This window comes from Cavia porcellus, unplaced genomic scaffold, assembly GCF_034190915.1.
Source record: "Cavia porcellus strain 051 isolate PalLab524CR breed Dunkin Hartley unplaced genomic scaffold, mCavPor4.1 scaffold_25, whole genome shotgun sequence".
Taxonomy (NCBI): Eukaryota; Metazoa; Chordata; class Mammalia; order Rodentia; family Caviidae; genus Cavia; species Cavia porcellus.
Window position 1 is genome coordinate 21,908,778 of NW_026947508.1, and position 20,375 is coordinate 21,929,152.

The 20,375-nt window shown below is 42.7% G+C and overlaps 1 protein-coding gene across 1 annotated transcript in view; it reads left to right on the top strand.

Annotated features, from left to right (window-relative positions):
- Positions 1 to 15,146: 15,146 nt before the first annotated feature.
- Ythdf2 (YTH N6-methyladenosine RNA binding protein F2) overlaps positions 15,147 to 20,375 on the top strand; it is a 33,767-nt gene continuing 28,538 nt past the window's right edge. Inside the window, exons 1-3 of the mRNA XM_013154154.3 lie at positions 15,147 to 15,471; positions 15,963 to 15,987; positions 16,544 to 16,623. Of these exons, the coding sequence (XP_013009608.2) occupies positions 15,445 to 15,471; positions 15,963 to 15,987; positions 16,544 to 16,623 (132 nt within the window). The 5' untranslated portion in view covers positions 15,147 to 15,444. The remainder of the gene's footprint in view (positions 15,472 to 15,962; positions 15,988 to 16,543; positions 16,624 to 20,375) is intronic.

Below are 20,375 nucleotides of genomic sequence, written 5' to 3' on the forward strand. Positions count from 1 at the left end.
TCCAGTGTGTGTGTGTGTGTGGTTTGTTTTTGTACTGCTGTGTATTTTATCCATTGAAAAACCATTTAAAGCCTAAGTTTATCAGTTTCACCAGGCTACCAAAGGGACAAAAAGCCAAAGCCACCGGTCATGAAATACTGAAACATCACAGTGGGGTGAGTGTGGCGATAGGACTGTAACCCAGAGTTGCAACGATAAAGGATCAAGCACCTAAGCTAGTGTGTGGTGGACGTGGGGCTCAGCAGATACAGGGTTCCTGAGAAGCTGTGTGCCTCAGTTGATTTAGTCCTTTTTTTGAGACAGTCTTGCTCTATAGCCCAGGCTGGCCTCGAATTTTCAGCAGTCCTGTGTGCTTGGGATTACATGTATACATTATCATGTGTGGCCATGACTGATTTAGGAGAAATTGTTTTTGTCTAGTTTTACTATACTCCATGGTTTTCAAATAATTGGACTTATTTCCACAGGAGACCAAAAAAGTCTTTTGTCTGGCCCTTAGAGCCAGGCCCAGTCAGCAGTAGGGTAGTCTCTCCTGAGAACGCTGTACCAGAGAAAACCTGGCTTCCCTTGGTGTCCGTGAGGTGGGACTCCAGGCTGAATCCAGTGCAGCACTGGAATCTGGCTGGTAAAGGGTAAATGCTCCAACTTTTCTTGCCATTTGGTTTCCACAAAGATGTCAGATTGAACTCTATAGCTCTTGCCTCCGGTGTCCACTTGGTCCCTGCCTTGTTCCTGTCAACTTGTAGCTCCCTCCTCCCCCAAAACAGTCATCCTTAAGTAAAAAATAGATGATAGACACAAATATTCAAGTTTTAAGACCAGTTCGTGGCGCATTTTTTCTATACTTCTTGTCTACATTAGGAAAGAGGGCCAATATTGACCTAAATATCATGGAAATACTGAGCTCAGGCAGTTCTAACATTCTTTGTGGTAGCATTTATCCCGTTTCATAGCAGGTACTAGGGTGGGGAGTACAGATTATAGAGCAAAAGCAAAGCATGAAAAACAAAAATAATTACCTGAATTATAACAAAGCCAGGTTTTGCTATCAAGGACAAAAAAAGTTGGATTCTGAAAATAAGGATGAGATTGGGCAATGCTCCAGGGAAAATAATCTCAGACAAAAAGTCAGCCACCAGCCTATCTCCTTCCTGCATTTTCAAACAAAAGGCTAGTATACTGGGGCAAGGCAGATCCCTTATGTTTGGAATAGTCCCCCCCTCCCAGGTGAGTTTGTTTTTCGTTTTGTTTTGAGATAAGGTCTCATTATGTAATTTAGGCTGATTTTGAATTCACTGTAGTCCAGTTTGACCTTGAAGTCTGTGTAGTCCAGGCTGACCTTGGACTTGTGGTAATCTTTCTGCCTCAGCCTTTTGAGTGCTGGGATTGTAGGCATGTGCCACCACGCCTGGCTCCTTAGGAAATTTGTAAGTAGTCTGTAATATTGTTACCTAACAACTATGCTTGTTAGGGACCCCTCTTAAGAGCTCAGTTTGCTAGATTTGGATTCTTTGTCTCTAGAGTTTGTTAGAGTTATCTGGCACAATAGAGAAGCAAAAAGTAAAAAAAGAACAAGTTTATTAAGGATATGGAAAGGAGCACATAACCCATAGCGGCTGGGCTCTCCTTTGATCTGATACAGAGAGGCAGAGGGTTATAGGACCTCTGATAGGAAGTGGTGCATGGGGCGGATATTGATGACATGTGAGGAACTGATTGAAATTCTCTTTGTACACAAACAGGAAAGGGAATTGCAATTAGGGCTAGAGGAGGAGGAGGAATTAATTGGTAAGCGTTACTGCTTTGGTCTTCTGTCACATTAGACCACAGCCATAATTGTACAGTAATTTATATTAGGGCAAGAACCTTTCAGAGTTTATATTCTTAGCAATATTTGAGTACTCTTCAGGTTTTCATCCCAATTCTTAAATGCATTTTATAGTCCTGAATGTGCTCTTTTTTAGGGGCAGGGTCTCACTATGTATTCTAGGCAGGCTTTGACTTTTGTTATGTGTCCCAAGTGGCCTTGAACTCATGATCTTCCTGCCTCAGCTTCCAAATGCTGAGATTACAAGTGTATACCGCCAGGTGCTGTTGAATTAGACAATTTGATTTCCTTTAGGACATTCCATTTAAACAAATAAAACAGGAACATTCCTCTTTTTCCTTTCTTTCTTTGACAATTCCACTTTCAATCCTCTTCCCTCTTCTCACCCACGCTCTATCTTTCCTTTCTAGCTCTTGGTTTTAGGAAACATAGTATGTCTTCTGCATTGTGCCATGGAAGTTGCGTTTTTGTTGAGTCAGTAGAGTAATATTCTTTTTTAGCAGGGGTGTGTGTGTATGTGTTACTAGAACCAAGTTCTTCTAGTTGTGAAAAATGGGACCTTTACGCTCAACTACACCCTGGCCCTTTTTTCAAATTTTTATTGTAAGATACAGCCTCACTAACTTTCTAATTGTCCAAGCTGAGCTTGTGATCTTTTTGCCTCAGCCTCAGAATGCTGGAACTAGTGTGTGCTACCACACCTGGCTGACTTTCAACTCTTTTTTTTTTTTTTTTTTTTTGTCTTTTTCCTTTTCATTGGTACCAGGGATGGAACTCACGACTGCCTGCTTGCAAGGCAGGCGCTTATGCCGCTGAGCTAAATCCCCAGCTGACTTTCAACTCTTGAGACAACCTTTCTTACTGTCTTAGTTATTTTCTTGTTGCTGAGACAAAATACCTGATACCCACAAGTTAAAGGGACTAAGGTTTATTTTAGTTCACAGTTTGTAGAAGTTTCAGTTCATAGTCAGCTGGCTTTAAGGCAGGGCAGCATGCAGAGAAGAAAGCAGAACAGGATCAAGGTAGGAGGAGAGCAATATATATTGTCCCAAGCCACGCCAATGGCCCACCTCTTTTTACCAGGTTTTACCTCCAAACATCTTGCCCAGCTATAAACCCCATCAGTGGAGTATTCCAGTATCACACACCTGCAACCCATTCAATTTCCAAAAGCCCCACCTATGGGCCAGGGATATAGCTCAGCAGCACACTGCCTGCCTGGCAAGTACAAGGTCATGAGTTCGATCCCTGGCATAAAAATTAATTATTTTTAAAAACCCACCTATGAGTGCATGAGGCTTTGGGCAACATTTTAGATATAAACCATAACATTCTACCCAACCCCCTCATTCATGTGCATTCCTTTATGCAAAATGTAATTTAGCTCATCTCTAAGAGTCACCAAATTCCAATAGTTCAGTATTGCTGAAAAGTTCAAATCTAAATTCTAAGATTTAAGGCAAACCCTTAACTGTGAGCCTTGGTAAAAATGAAAAGAAAAGGGCTGGGGATTTAGCTCAGTGGTGTAAGTGCCTGCCTGGCAAGCACAAGGTCGTGAGTTCAGTCCCCAGTACCACAAAACAAACAAAAATGAAAAGAAAAACATTTCCAACATTCAGTGGTACAAAATAAACAATGCCATTCCAAAAGCTAGAAATAAGGGGATAGAAAGAAATGGGACTGAAGTGAGACCAAATTCCAACACAGCAAACATTAAATCCATGTCCAGCACCTGGGGCAATCTGTGTCAAGAAGTGAATTCCAAAAGACTTGGATGGCCCTGCCCCACAGCACTGCCTGTGGTTGTAACCCTCATGGTCTCTCTTGAGCTGGCTTTGTTCATTCCCTGGAGCTTTCCTCAGATGATCCACATTCCTGTCCTCTCCAATATCCTGGGGTCACCACAGCACTTTGGCTTCATACTGGTAACTTTACACACTGCCCTCTTGAGCACACTGCCTGGCTTCTCAAGCCTTTTGAAATCTGAGTGGAAGCCTTCCTGATCCCACAACTCTTCCATTCTGTAGTACATGGCTAAAGAAACCAACACCATGTGGATGATGCCAAGGTCTGTCACCAAGTGGAGCAGTAACCAGGCTTTCTTCTCTCTTGATTGTAGGGGTCAAGTGCCTGGATGGCTGAAGGCTATGAACTTCATCCTAAAGAACAATGGGTGGAGTCTTCCTAGTTCTTGTGATGCCTTCAGGCTACGTTTTCCAAAGTACTTGGCTCTTTTTTTTTTTTTTTTGAGAAGGGTCTTCTTTTATAGCTCAGGCTGGTCTTGAACTCACTACGTAGCCCAGGCTGGTCTTGAACTCACAGTGATTCAACTTCCCAACTTCAAAGTATCTGGCTTTTTAATGATACTCTTTTCAGCAATCAAGTCTTCCTCTGCTTCATATTTTCAGGCCAAAACTTTACTGCAGATTCCTTTCTGGCCAAACTCAAGACTTTAAATCATTCTGCTTCGCTGTTTGTTCTTGATTCTCAAGGTATAGCTGGCTAAAAACTCCCATCAGCCATGCCATTCCCTCAACATTAGACTGCCTTGAAATTTCTGCCAGATTAATTAGACTACTGCATTTAACCACAGACTCCCACAAAATCTCTGGACCAAGCATGATGGCACATTCCTGTAATTCCAGCACTCTGGGAGGCTGAAGTAAGAGGATCTCAGCTAGTCTGAAGCCAGCCTGGTCTACAAAGTGAGTTCAAGTTCAGCCCAAACTGCACGGAGAAACCCAGACCAAAAAGAAAAAGAGAAAAACCTCTAGACCATAGGAAAAATGTAGATTTTTTTTTTTTTTTTTGCCAGAGCATAACACATATGGCCTGGAGTCCATTTGCCAGTGCCTTCCTTGTCCCTAGCTGAAATGGCTGGATTTCGAGCAGAGCTCTCCCCAGAAACTCCCATCAATCAGCCCATAGCATCCTAGGGCTATTTCTCCAGCCAGCATCTCCAAATCTTTCCAAACCCCTCCCACATGCCAGTTCCAAAGGCTCCTGAAGGTAATGTTACAACAATAAACATACTTCTCAAATACCAAAACTGTTGCAGTTACCTTCTCTTCATTAGAACAAAATACTGACACCTAAAAGTTAAAGCAGAAAAGGTTTATTTTAGCTCACAGTTTGAAGAGGTTTCAGTCCACAGTCAGGTTCCAAGATAGGGCAGCATGCAGAGGAGGAATAGTCCATGGCATGGTGGGCAGGAAGCAAGGCAACTCCGGGATCTCTGATTACTGATTCTGTACCACTATTCACAGTCCTGGCTCAGAATGTGGTTTATGTGAATTTGTCTTGTGAGCATGAGAACAAAAGGGAACAAAAGATTTGAAGCACATATAAAAGTAAATGTGAAGCCAGGTATGGTGACACACACCTATAATCTCAGCACTCAGGAGGCTGAGGCAGGATTGTCACTAGGCTACCCACTGAATTCAAGGCCAGCCTGCACGCCATAGCAAGATGCTGCCCCCCCCACCAAAACCCACCAATCAAAAATTAATGTGGGCTGGGCATGGAGGCACACACAGCTGTAATCAAATCTCAACACTCTGGAGACTGAGGCAGGAGGATCACAAATTTAAGTACAGTCTGGGCAACTTAGTGACCTATCAAGACCCAGTCTCAAAAAAGTAAAAAAGGGCTGTAGCTCAGTGTGAAGGTCCTGGGTTTATTCCTCGGTACCACAAAAAATAAAAGACTGCAGATGCAGATCAGCACTCTGTGTACAGTCTCCAAAACTGGAAGAGAAAAGAGAGAAGTGGGAGCTAAAGATAGAGTTCAGTGGTGGCAGTAGGCTCTAGGTTCTATTTCCAGCCTGGGTGTGTGGATGTGGGGTCCTAAATGTGAGACTGAGTAAGGACCCAGAGAAAAAGAATTCTGGCCAGGCATGGATGCGGGGCACGCCTGTGATCCCAGCACTTAGAAGGCTGAGGCAGAAGGATTGCTGTAAGTTTGAGGTCAACCTGGGCTATGTAATTTAAGTTCAAGAGCAGCCTGCAGGGCCCAGGATATAGCTCAGTGGCACAGAGCCTGCTTGGTGAGTTGATTCCTAATACAAAAAAAAAAAGCCTGAATTTCAAAGTGAGACCCTGTTTCAAGGGGGTAGGGAGATGCAAGTTATTCACTGGACTCTATAGGGTTTGCTTAAAAGCTCAAAAGAAAGTACATGCAGGGGCTGGAGATATAGCTCAGTAGCACAAGTGCCTCCCTTGCCAGCACACAGTCGTGAGTTTGATCCCCGGTACCAAAAAAAAAACAACAACAACAAAAAGAAAGTACACGCAACTAAGTGTGGTGGCACATACCTGTGGTGGCACACCACCAAGTGTGGTGGTACATACATTCCTGCTAAAGCAGGAAAATCCTTGCAATTTTTTTTTTTAACTTTTTATCGGTACCAGGGATCGAACTCACGACCGCCTGCTTGCCAGGCAGGTTGTTATGCTGCTAAGCTAAATCCCCCACCCCATTCCTTGCAATTTTGAGACCAACCTAGGCTACATAGTGAGTTTAAGGCCAGCCCGAACTGCATGGGGAGACTTTGTCTCAAAAAAGACAAAAGAAAAAAAAAAAAAAGAAAAGAAAGATAGCTAGAACATATAAAACCAGACATGGTGGCACATGCCTTTAATCCTAGCACTCAGGAGGCTGAGGCAGGAGTATCAGTTGCAAGTTCCAGACGAGCCTGGACTACAAAGTAAACTCAAGGCCAGCCTGAACTGCGTCACAAGACCCTGTCTCAAGATAAACAAGAGGGGCTGGGGATTTAGCTCAATGGCATAAGCACCTGCCTGGCAAGCGTGCAGTCTTGAGTTCCATCCCTGGTACCTTAAAAACAAAAGGTAAACAAGAAAAAAGTAGTAGAATTGTTGCAAAGTTGAGAGCAGCCTGGGCTACAAAGTGAGGTCAAGGCTACATAGTGAGACCCTGTCTCAAGGAGAAAAATAAAAAAGGATAGGATGTCACTAAATTACTCAGGTTGACCTTGAACTTGCCTCCTGCCTCACCAACCTCAGTACCACCTTGCCACGCTACCTTTATTTGCTTTTTAAAAATTTTCTGGGTTTTTTGGGACTGGGGATTTAGCTCAGTGGCATAAGTGCCTGCCTTGCAAGCAGGCAGTCATAGTTCAATCCCTGGTACCGGTAAAAAGAAAAAGAAAAAAAAAAAATTTCTGGGTTTTTTGTTTTGTTCTTTTGGTATCAAAGATCCAACTGACAACCTTGCACTTTCCAGGAAGGCACTTACACTGCTGAGCTAAATCTCTGGCCCAAATTTCTGTGTTTTCTTTAACAAAATCTGTATAGTATAGACCAAACTGGAAGCCCACAACCATGATTCAACCTGCAGACTTACTCTGACCCACATTTTTATTTAGCAAGACCCTGTCTAGAAATAAAAAATAAGAAGCCTAGAAGCAGGGCATGGTGGCCTGGGCTACATAAGTGAAAACTTATCTCAAAAGAAAAAAAAAAAGGGAGGGGTGGGGGCTTAGGGATATAGTTTAGTTGAAGGTCCTGGGTTCAGTCCCCAGTGCTGCAACAGGCAAGGCAAGGCAAGCTACTTATGATACATTTTTTCTTAAATCAGACAAGACCAAACACAACCCACTAGTAGCTAGATTGGACGCAGAGGCCCACATTTCCTCCTTAGTAAGACGTGACTGTACCTGTCTTAGATGGGGTATGGCTTCTTTATAGACCGACTCCTTGTGACGAACCTCATCTTATTTTGGAAGTTTATTTTTTATAATCTCTGAGGACATTCTTCCCTCAAATACTAACTGAAACCTATTTCCTTACTTCCTCCAACTCTGTTCATGTTACCTTGAGATGTCTTTGCTAACCATCCACAATATAAAAAATGGCACCTTCCTCTTAAACTATGCTTCCTATTTTAAATTGCTTTATTTATTTTACTTTATTTATTTATTGGGATTTTTTTAAATTTTATTTTCAAAATAGTGAAAATGTAACACCGCAAGACAGAACAAAGCCAATGGAGACAATGCAGTGAAATTGGTACAGGATTTCACAGTAGGATACTGGGATAGTAGTAATGGGTACTATGGTATATCTCGTTAACTTTACAATAATTGTCCAGTCAATTAGGTACAGCAAAATCAAACCAAAAATAGAACATTATAAAACCAATTGAGAATACTGAATAGAGCAAAAGAAACATAACAAAACAAAACAGTGAAAACAACCTTTGCCTTCAAACAGAAGACAGAAGGAAATCCCCTATATTTGCTATACTGCATATGGTCATCCTCCCAGGAGATGCTGAGACATCTATCCCCAGTAGCTATGGGGGGGGGGGGCGCAGGGGAAGGGTGCTTGATTTTCAGCCCATGTGGCAGTGGGCTCACAGGTAATGGTTCTCTTCCTGGGGCATGCCTTGGGTGCCTACCAAGAGGGCAGAAGAACAAGCTGCCTTAGTCCCACCATGGTCGTTCTTGGGAGTGCCGGTTCTCCTCCTGGCCCTCGCCACAGGCCAGGCGTTTACCAGGAGGGCGGGTGAAATTATTGTGGTCTTTTTCAGACAGGGTCTCACTCTGCAGTTCGGGCTGGCTTTCAACTCACTTTGTAGCCCAGGTTGGCCTGGGATTTACAGTGATCCTCCTGCTGCAGCCTCCCAAGGGCTTGGATTACAGGTGTGCACCATCACGCCTGGCTTTTTGTTTGATTTATTATCACTAATATTCCCCCTGTAGAATGGAAGCTCCTTGGAGAAGACATCTTTTCCCTTTCCCTGTCTGTCTTCCTTGAGTACATGGGGTCAAACCCAGAGTCTTTGCAGAGCTACATTCTCAGCTTTTTTTTTTCTTTTTAAATTTTGAGACAGGGTTTTGCTAATTTTCTCATGTGGACTCAAACTTGAAATCCCTCCTGCCTGAACCTCCCAAAGTGCTAGAATTACAGGCATGTGCCACCATGTTTGCCTCTGGTTGGACTTTCTGAGCAAATTGGACATTGTATTCTTTTTCAGGCTGGCCTTGAACTCACAGAGATCCATTTTCCTCAACCTTCTGTGTTCTGGGATTACAGGAGTAATCCCACCAGAGAAGTAGCCAGGCTCTACCAAACTCAATTCATGCTTGAGTTTAAAACCTTTGCTACCACCCAAGGATTAGAGCAGAGGATGTAACTGTAAAATGTCACATTCTAGGCATGGTGTCACACCTGTAATCCCAGAACACAGGAGGCTGAGGCAGGAGGAGTGCAGTGAGTTTGAGGTCAGCCTAGGCTACAATAGTAAGTTGAGGCCAGGCTGGGCTTCATAGTAAGTCAAGGCCAGCCTAGACTACATAATGAGACTGTCTTACAAAACAAAACAAAGCAAAATGACAGAAACATTGTCACAAATAGTTTAGACACACATTTGTTAATTTAATGTTTTACCTTGCCACAAATTTAAAACGGCCACTTCAACCCTCTCCTACAGAACTGTGGTCCCTTCAGCTGAAGTCTGTTTCTCTTTTCTCTTACGTTTTATTTTATTTTTTACTTTTTCTCAAAGACTTATTTGATTATTTATTGAGATGAAGGTCTCTCTATATCAGGCTGGCCTCAAACTCATGGCAATCATCCTGCCTCAGCCTCTGGAATGCTTGGATTAACCCAGATGCCCAGCTTGTGACAATGTTCCAAAGTCCTGTGCTCTAATCCTTGAATGGTAGCACAGGGTTTAAACTCAAGATAAGAAGAGTGCTCGGATTAGAGGCAGGGGCCATACGCTGGCTCATTTTCTCTTAAGTTTCTAACTTTAATAAGTCTGCCAATGCCTCTCTTTCAAAGAAAAAAAACAAATATATAAAGCCAAGAGTGATGGCAAACCTGTAACTTCAGTACTAGTGGAGGCTGAAGCAGGAGGAGTTCAAATTTTTTAACCCAGGCTGGGTAATTGAACTAGTTAAGGAGACTTTATCTCAAAATAAAAAAATAATAAGAGCTGGGGGTGTAGCTTAGCGCAAATACTCTGGATTCGGTTTCCAGTTAAAAATTGATCTAGAGGGCTGAGGATTTACCTCAGTGGTATAATTGCCTGCCTGGCAAGTGCAAGATCGTGAGTTTAATCCCCAGTACCAAAAACAAAAACAAAACAACCCCCCCAAAAAAAAACCAAACAAACAAAAAACCGAAAGAATTGATCTAGACCTACCGGAATCCTGTGGCTTTGTTTCCCTTTGGCACTAAGTCTAGAAATCCTGTCTGTGCTGCATTCTTCTCTCCAGCCTGTTGTTTTAGGGTGAGCTGTTGCACTCTTCCCTAGCACTGCACTGTCTGGACTTTCAGAGCCTATGTATCAATAAAACAGATGAAAAGTCTCGGGGAGCAAAACCTGTGATTCTTTTTTTTTTCTTTTGGTACCAGGGATTGAATTCACAACCTCACCCTTGCCAGACAGGTACTTAAGCTGCTGAACTAAATCCCCAGCCCAAAACCTGTGATTCTCTTATATACATACATATATATATATATATATATATATATATATATACACACACACATACATACATATCTGTGATTCTTAACATTATATTTTGCTAAAAAAAATTAGAATATTTTTAAAAAATCTGCACCTGGGCTAAGGATGTGGCTCAGTGGCAGAGCTCTTACCTTGCATGTTCAAAGCCCTGGGTTTGATCCTCAGCACCACACACACACACACACACACACACACACAAACCACCAACAAAAGGAAACAAAAACAATCCCCCCCCCTCGCCGAAATCAAGAATAACAAAAACAGCACCTTGTTTTTCTATTTCCATCATTTGAAAATAAAGGACTTTTTTCCGTGTGTATTGGGGCTGGGGATTTAGCTCAGCGGCATAAGCGCCTGCCTTGCAAGCACGCAGTCATGAGTTCAATCCCTGGTACTGATAAAAATGAAAAAGACCAAAAAAAAAAAAGAAAAGAAAAGAAAATAAAGGACTTTTTTTTCGCGTGTATCTTTTTGAGATAGGATTTCACCATGCAGTTCAGGTTGGCTCGAATTTGCTTGTATCTCAGGCTGGACTTGAATTTGCAAGGTTCCCTGCCTCAACCTCCTGAGTGCTGGGATCAGAGGTACACATCACAAGGCCGAGCATTTTTTTGTTTTTAAAGAGACAGAGTCTCTGTGTGGATCAGGCTGGCCCCAACTCTTGGATTCTCTTGCTTTCCAAGTAGCATGTAGCTAAAGCATGGGTGTTTCCCTGCATGCTGGCTTAATTTGTTTTGGTGGTAGTACTGTACTAGGGTGTGAACCTAGGCCCTTTACAATGAGCTATATCTCCACTGGAAACCTGGAGAATTTGATAACCTTAGCCTTATTTTATGACATAATCTTTGACAGTCTAAAATTTGCAGCTGGTGGGGCTAGGGATTTAGCTCAGCGGCATAAGTGCCTGCCTTGCAAGCATGTGGTCCTGAGTTCGATCCCCAGTCTGATAAAAAATAAAAAAATTTGCAGCTGGTGCCAGGTATGCTAGTATATACCTGTAATACCAGGATTTGGGAAACTGAGGCAGGCAAAATTCACTGTGAGTTCAAGGTCAGCCTAGGATACACAGTAAATTCAAGACCTTCCTAGAGTACATAACAAGACCCTGTCTCAAAAAAACAAAAATGAAAACCAGGCCGGGGATTTAGCTCAGTGGCATAAGCGCCTGCTTGGCAAGCTCGAGGACGTTAGTTTGATCCCCAATACAAAGAAAAAAAATTGTAGCTGGAAGTGGTGATACACACCTGTACCCCAGCATTTGGGAAACTGAAGCAGAGGATTGTCTCAAATTCTAGGCCGGAGTAAACCACACAATGATACCGTGTCTCATCCTATCCCCTAAATAAGGTTAAAATTTCTCAAACTTTTTCTAATTTTCTTTCTTCACCCCTACCCATTATATTTATCCAGAAGGATCTCTGCTTTCCACCATAAGTCAATGATATTGGAACTAGAAGGGACTTCAGATGTTAATATGGTCCAACTTCCTTATTTAACAGGTTTGGAAATATACTCAAGAGTGAGAAAATGGTCTTCTCTTTTTCCTTTCCTCCTCTTTCTCTGGTCTGGAGCTAGGCTTTTGTTCTTCTCCTTATCTTCTGAGCAGATGTCATAGACTACTTTGCCTTTCCCAAACATCTCTACAGGATTTGGACTCAAAGACTTCAGATATTTTTCTCTCTGATTCTTTTTTTTTTTTTTTTTTTTTGTCTTTTTCCTTTGTTATTGGTACCAGGATCGAACTCACGACTGCCTGCTTGCAAGGCAGGCACTTATGCCTGCTGAGCTAAATCCCCAGCCCCTTTCTCTCTGATTCTTTAACTGTGTGTAGAACATTTCCATTGGCGTTGTGCCTTCTCCTTCAGCCCAACATGCCCAAAGATAAATTTATGGAGGTAGTGTAGCTCAGCAGTAGCATCTTCTAGCACACACAATGCCCAGGTTCAATCCTTAGTACCATGGTGGTGGGGGACAAAAAAAAAAAATGATGCATTTTTGCACCACCACAAATCACACCAGAAAAAAGCCACCTCTCTATTTAACTGTTTAAATCAAATCATCTCCCCTGATACCATCTTCTTTAGTGACTCCCCTTCCCATTCAATCACAAAGACCTTTTTATCTTCTAAAACTTCTCAGTTTGGTCCACTTTTCACTGTTTTCACTGCTACTGTGTTTGACCATACCACAATTTTTAAAAATTTTTTATCTCTTTGAGACAGGGTTTTGCTACGTAGTTCAGACTGGCCTTAAACTCACTTTGTAGCCCAGGTCTTAAACTTGGAAATGATTCTCCTGCCTCCGCCTCCCAAGCGCTGGTATCATAGGTGTGTGCTACTATGCCTGGCATAAACTGAACTACTCTACACATTGCCTGGCACTCAATACTTGTTAATGGAGAAGCTGAAACCATCCAGTGGCAGAGCTAAAAGAAGAATATGAATTCATTTCCAGTATTCTTTTTGCCAAGCCATAAAATGATATCACACAGTCCAGACTTCCTTTTCCTTTTCCCAGTGTTTAAATACACATCTGTGTATACTGTTTTTTTCAGGAGCCTATTAAAGTCAATCTGGTAAACTAATCGACCTTTAGAGATTACCCTGCCCCAGGATAAATGCCTTTAACTAGGAACTCCTGGAGAAAAGAAGGTAATCCTAGGGGAACTAATCAAAATTTCTTGCACCATGAGATTATTGGAAGGGAAGAATTTTTACTTATATCCCTTAACGAGATCACAGGAATAAAACCTACAATGTGCCAGACATAGTCTAATGTCTGTTTGTTTTTTTAATTTTGCAACAAAACCTGTATGTTAGCTGCCGGGGATTTAGCTCAGCAGCATAAGTGCCTGCCTGGCGAGCACATGGTCCTGACTTTGATCCCAGGTACAAAAAACAAAAAACAGAGCCGGGTGTGGTGGCTTACACCTGTAATTCCAGCACTCAGGAGGCTGAGGCAAGAGGATTGTTGCGAGTTCGAGACCTTGGGCTACAAAGTGAGCTCAAGGCCAGCCTGAACTGCATAGTCAGACGTCTCTCCAAAAGAACAACAAACAAACAAACAAAAACTCTCAATCCTGTATGGTAGGTATTATTCTGTGTATTTAATTTTCCCCATCTCTGGTGGGGAAGTGGGGAAGCCAGTAGTTAGGCTCTCCCCTCCTAGGATGATTCTTTGTCTAATTCTCTGTTTACAATATCATGTTGCCTCCTACAGTAAGTGTAGACAACTGCTTACACAGTTTATATATAAATATGGGCCATGGAGTTAACTGGGTGATTAATTAATAAAAAGTATTACCAGGTTTCTTTCACTCTATTAGTGGGATCTACACTCTGACACTTGACATTTTAACATCTCCACCAGAAATCTTTCATCTCTGGTACTTAACCTTGTTCATTTATCTATCAATGTGATCATGGGCAGAAAAAACGTGCTTTGAACAATTTGAGCAAAATTATGATGTAAAACTTAAGACGCTATTTATTTTACTTCGGAGTTCACCAGAGCTCCCATATCCTGTGAAACAATGAATAGTACATTACTAATATTTGCAATAACAAAAGTTACCAGAAGATAGCTTTCCTAGAGTCAAACGACCTTCTCTGATTAAAAATGTTTTTACCAGGGCTGGGGATTTAGCTCAGCGGCATAAGCACCTGCCTTGCAAGTAGGCAGTCGTGAGTTCGATCCCTGGTACTGCTAAAAACGAAAAACACAAAAAAACAAAACAAAAAGTGTTTTTACCAGCCGGGCATACAGCTTAGTGGCACAGTGCCTGCCTGGCAAGCACGAGGTCCTGAGTTTGATTCCCGGTACAAGAAAAAAGAAAAAAGTTTTTGCGTATCTCATGCATCTCCTTTAGACTGATTCCTGAATACACAAATACACTTATGGGGATGAGTAGCCAGCTGTAGGGTCAGATGCATCTATTTAATAGCTTTGTAACCGTGGGCAGATTACTTAACCTTTCTGTTTCCCCCATTGTGAAATGGAGACTGATAGCTATTCTGCAGCAGTTGAAAGCCTTTCATTTGTTTTGAAGCACTTAAGGACAAAGGCTGACCCACAGCAGGTATCCCAAACAGCATTAATTTTCATCCTCTTCTAGTTCAAGAACATTCCCTCCCGAGATCCACAGATTTATAGGTCTACTAAACTTGGAAGTACAGTATATATAAAAATTTGTGATGAGTGAAGTATCTTTTTCTTGGAGACAAAACCCAGAATTTAATAAATTACTTTGGGGTCAGCGGCTTCCTTAAAAAAAAAAAAGACTATAGGTTCTCCATCCAAAGCTAAGGTGTGACTTTCTTTCGCGGAGGGGCCGTGGTATTTTGTTGTTTTTGCAGTGGCTGTATTGCTCGCTGGGCACTCTGCGGTCCTCTCGCAGAAGAGAATGACCACGCTCGTGGGCAGGGCTCCCAACGTTTTCGTTTCCTTGGAGGTTCTGGGATCTCTGTTCGGGTTCGCTTCCGAATGGGGGTGGGGGTGTCATTGGCAGCTGAGGAGGCGGCTTATTTTAAGGTCTCTCGGGCTGCCGAGGCAGCTGTCTTGCTGAGAAACAGGAATCTGTGGATTTCCTCAGGCTCAATCTTTTCTCTCTAGGTGTTAGTCAAAATCTCCAGCTAAGACCCCGGCCGCCCGCACCGTCCTAGGCCCCAGTCGCGAGGCGGTGGGGGCGGGAAGGCTGAGCGCGCGCGCGCCGCTTCCGCTCCTCCAATCCACTAGAGGGCGCTGCGGCACCGCCTCCGCCTTCCCGCGGTGCTTCGCGCCGAGCCCCTTCCGCGTGGGTGACTGAATGTGAGAGTCAGCGCTCGCGCTGCGCGCGCGGTCCGCCTTCGCCGCTCGGCGCCCTTATTTCGGCTGCGAGGGGCGGGCGCGCGCGTAAAAGCATAGAGACGGGCGTTGAGCTGTCGGGCTAGAGCGTCGCCGAGTCGGAGCCGGAGCCCGAGCCGCGCGCTGTGTCTCCGCTGCGTCCGCCGAGGCTCCGAGTGTCAGGGACAAAAGCCGCCACCGCGCCGCTCGCTCCCACCACCAGGGCTCATTCGCCGCCGCCGCCGCCGCCCTGAGGAGAGTCTGCCGTCGCCGCTACCCGTCAGGATCCGAGAGCCATGTCGGCCAGCAGCCTCTTGGAGCAGGTACAGGCCCAACCCGCATGCCTCGGCCATTGTGTGAGGCGAGAGGAGCCCGACTAGGCCTGGGCCCGCCGCCCCAGGTCGGGCCGGGCCGGGCCGCGGCAGCGCCTCCCTCGGGCCGGGTTTCGGGCTTCTCCGGCTAGCCGCACCCCACCTCCAACCCGGCCCGCTCCTCCCGGGCTCCGGAGCCCACCAGCCTCGCCGCGCTCCCTCCCCTCCGCGGGCCTGGTTTTCTTCCTCGTTTCCTTCCCCTTCCTTGAAGCCCGGCTCCCTCGTCGCCGCTGGCGCGTCCCCTGCTTTTTTTCCCGGGCCTGCCGGCCTATCGCTTTCCCCCGCCTCCCGTTTCCAGCCTCCCCCTCACCACCACCATTCCTGACGCCACCCCTTAGGCCTGGTCCTTTATTTCCTTTTCGGGCCCTACTTTCATTTGTCTTTTCCCTTTTCCGTTTCTTCCCGGACAACTTGCTGCTCGGCGACATTGCCTTGGCCCGCAGAGACCTAAAGGTCAAGGGAACAAAGGTAAGCCCCACTCCGCCGGTGGCCCCGGGCCCTCCGGGAGGGGACGAGGGTGGGGTCTGCGGGGAGCGCCCGGGGAGGGGACCTTTCGGGAGCCGCTCCACTCGCAGGTGCCTCCCGCTTTGAGGGTTTGACCCTTTCGGTGTGTTCTTGCAGCTGGCGAACAGCTTTTTAGCTAACAAGGGCTAATTCATTAAGGGTGGGGGTGGATTCAGTTTTGAAATGCCCCAGGTCCTTAGTTTCCTGTAGGTCTTAGAAGGCCTTTGTTTTTCATCCTCGTGGATCACTTTCTGGAAGTAACTCACATGCGATGGGGGAGGGGAAGCGGGAGGGAATTGCTATCTAGAGGAGCCAATAAAATGACCTTTTTAAATCGTCTTGGTCTGGGTGGAGGGAAATATTTTCACTGATGAATGTTGGTCCAGCCTTCACTTTCATCTTTAGCCTTTTGAAGTTCATACTTAACTTGCTGTTTAAACTAGTAAGGTTTTTCTCCGGTTAGGATATATTTGTCTGAATTTAGGATTGGTATCCTGCTAATTTGAATTTTTTTCTTCAGTACAAAATGGATCCGTACATCAAAAGGATGGATTAAATGATGATGATTTTGAACCTTACTTGAGTCCACAGGCAAGACCCGTGAGTAGCTGGCCATTTACATGTCTGATCAAAGAATGAAGTATAGTATTAGTCTTTGTCTGCCCTTTCTGTAAATCTCGGTTTTTTTGGTGGGTCACTTTCTTAGTACTTCTTAATGTGTTTTAAAACAATTATTACAAGTGTTAACAGGCTGTTAAGATTACCAGGTCTCTGTTGTCAGGAAATTGTTTACTCTGAAACAGGACTACTTGATAACATTTTACTGTATACCAATAGTAATACCAGTATAATTGTTCTTCCTTTACCAAGAGTATTGCAATACACAATTTAAGAATACTTTCCAGAATTAAATATTCTGGAATTTCTGCCTCAGAAAACTTACGAAAACTATGTTAGTGCAGTGAGAAATATTTTGATATAAAACCATGTGAACTTCGTTCAGTGCTACAAAACTAGCTGTTCTTCTATTTGGTCACTAGTTAATGGGCTGTTAGTTTATCAGAATTATTTTGGAGTTGAGTATTTGCTATTGGAGCTGAGCTGTTTTTAGAGGAATTTAGTTTTTTTTTTTCCTTTTTTGAGTCAGGGTCCTGTTATGTAGTTCAGTCTGACCTTGAACTCCTTTGTGGTCCATGCTGGCCTCGAACTCTTGATCCTCTTGCGTGAGCTTCTCGAATGAGTGCCTGAAATTACATCCCAATTTGAGTTGAGCTGTGTTTAGTGTCTATAGAAATCAACTTTGTATACCTCTGGCTTCTCACTAAAAGAACTATGGGACTTGGAAGTATAGTTAAAAATACTGTCTGGCACAGACTTAAAATCATTATTGAGATAGGGGTAAGAATTATTGAGATAGGGTTAGGGATAACTTAGTGGTAGAGGACCTGTTGGTGAGTCTGCAGGTTACAACCACAGCATTAAACCCACCCCCCCACCCCCCCCCGAAAAAGGTGGCTGAAGAAATTGTCATATAATGCCATTTAATTTTAAAGTTAGTTGATTGTAGATTTGAATATTGTTTCATATGACCTATCGAAACTTGTTTAGGTCATCAATTTTTCTGTATTATCTCATCCCAAAAGAGTGTCACAAAATTATACCTAGTAAAAGTCATTAAAATGAAGAAGTCCAGAGAATTGACAGTATCTCTTCTAGGATATTCTAAAAGATCAGGATCATGAAACATTTGCATAAATTCTGAGTATGTGATATATGAAATACAGTTGACATTAATGTATATCCATATTTGGGCCTGTTTTTTATGTAAAACTTTCAGATTCCCACTGTCAAGTTTTCTGCATTGGAAATATAGAAACACTTAAGTGATTGGAAATGGTTTCACAGAAGACAACCAGTTATTCAGGAAAAGTAGAGAAGGAAGTAGAGAAATGAACTATTAATGGATTCCTACTATTGAAGTAGTTTGCTTACATAATCATAACAGAGTGTGAACATTTAGAAATGTAATTCTAAGTAGTTTTTGTAAAACATTGTGTAATTCAAATTTTTGAGCTCAAGGGCTTGTGGGAACTTGCCAGTTCTTGTGTGGGGGATTCAGCTTTATCTTGGCATGATCTGAGATATTAAGTGCACTTGGTTTTCTTTTTCAAGCCAAATCTTAACTGTTTAAACAAATGTGGAGGAAAATATAAATCTTGGATGAGGAAAGGTAACCTGAGAAGCTTTTTTTTTTTTTTTTTTTTTTTTTTTGTAGTTTGTCATCAAGAGTAATTCACATACAGTACTATTTATTTATTTTGGTGTAGTGCTGGAGAGTGAACCCAGGGACTCACATACGAAAATTTTCTTTTTTTTTGAGATAGGTTCTCCATATGAACTCACTGTGAACCCAGGCTAGCCTCTTAACTCTCAGTGATCTTCCTGCCTCAGCCTTCCAAGTGCTGGGGTTATAAGCATATTCCATTGTGCCTGGCAGTTTGTGTACCTTTAAACCAAGTTATTTACTGCCCTAATATTTCAAGCTTAATTTTTGACTATAATGAACTTTAACACTGGTAAATTTTGAGAACTTTTAGACTTGAAAGGGTATGTATAGAAAGATTTTTATTTTGTAGTACTAGGGCTTGAACCCAGGGAATGCTAAACTTCATTCCTAGCCCTTTTTACCTTATTTTAAGGTAAGGTCTTGCAAGTCTGCCCAGGCTGGCCTTAAATGTGAACTGCCTCAGTGTACCCAGTAGCTGGGAATATAGATGTGTTCCACCATATGTGGTTTAAATTTAGCTTTTAAGGAAAATTGGCAAAGAAAAGTATATCCAGTTTGTGAAATCCTATTAAATTGAAAAATTTAGTGACTAAAAATTACTGTTAGCCTTGATAATAGTGTAGGGCCTAAGGTAGTTATGTTTATCTAAGTCAAAGCTGTCTATTAACTTTTTTTGGGTATCAGGAATTAAACTCATGAAGTCATGTTTGTCAGGCAGGCATTATGCCACTGGTTCCAATTATGTAAGGTTTTTTGGGGTTAGGGGAGTGGATCAGGAATCAAATTCAGGATCTTACACTTGCCAGCCAGGCAGGTGCTTGTGCAACAGAGCTATATATATATATATATATATATATATATGTATATATGTTTTTTTTTTTTTTTTCTTTGTCTTTTTTCCTTTTTATTGGTACCAGGGATCAAACTCACAATTGCCTGCTTGCAAGGCAGGAGCTTATGCTGCTGAGCTAAATCCTCAGCCCCCAACAGAGCTATACAATTCTAAATACTTAAATTGCAGATTGCCTACCTGTTTTCCCTCCTTCCCTCACTTTTTTCCCTCCCTTCCTTTTCCTCCATTCATCCCTCTTCCCTATCTTTATTTTGAGATCAAGTGTCACTGTCACTAGATTGACCAGCGTTGGCTCAAACTGTCTTGATCCCACCTTAGTCTCCCAGAGTGTTGAGATTATAAGGCATGTGCCACTGCCTTGCTATACTTCATTTTTTCTAATGGAAAACTTAGGTGCATTTTAATTTATAGTCATTAGTTTTATAGTTTAAGAAAAACCTCATTTTAAATTATGTGGAATCCACCAAACATTTCATTTTCAAGTTATAATTTGTGTTATCTGGCGACATTTTTGTATGATTTTTCTAGAAACTAGCATTGTAAACTATGTATAGAATTTTTTTGTTGTGATTGAGGAATGGCTATAGATATTTGGGCTAGTTCTTTTTTTTTTTTTTTTTTTTTTTTTGTCTTTTTTCGTTTTTATGCGTACCAGGTATCGAACTCACGACTGCCTGCTTGCAAGACAGGCGCTTATGCCACTGAGCTAAATCCCCAGCCCCCTAGGGCTAGTTCTTGAAATTTCTTTCTTTCTTTTTTTTTTTTAACCTATTACCTGATTTTGGTAGGAAACTTGGAGTTGAGTCTTGCCATGGAATTCTGGCCAGCTTTGAACTTGGCTAGACCAGGCTGGCCTCAAACTGTCTGTCCTCCTGTGTCAGCCTCTCTAGAGCTGGGAATGGATATACCCTGACCATATCCAGTGTGAAAACTCTTGGAACACATTTCTGATCTTCCAAAATTACCATACCTTGAAACATCATATCTACATTTAATATGGAATAAGATATACTGTTGGTGAAGAAAAAAAATACCTTTGGTAAAATGTTTTCATTTTTAAAAATTATACTACTAAAGAGCCATATTTGCTGCATATGTTAGCTTAATTTTAAATGTTCAAACATTTTGAGGCCAGGCTTGGTGTGCACACACCTATAATCCCAGCACATGGGAGGCTGAGGCAGGAAGATTGCCTCAAATTTGAGACCAGTG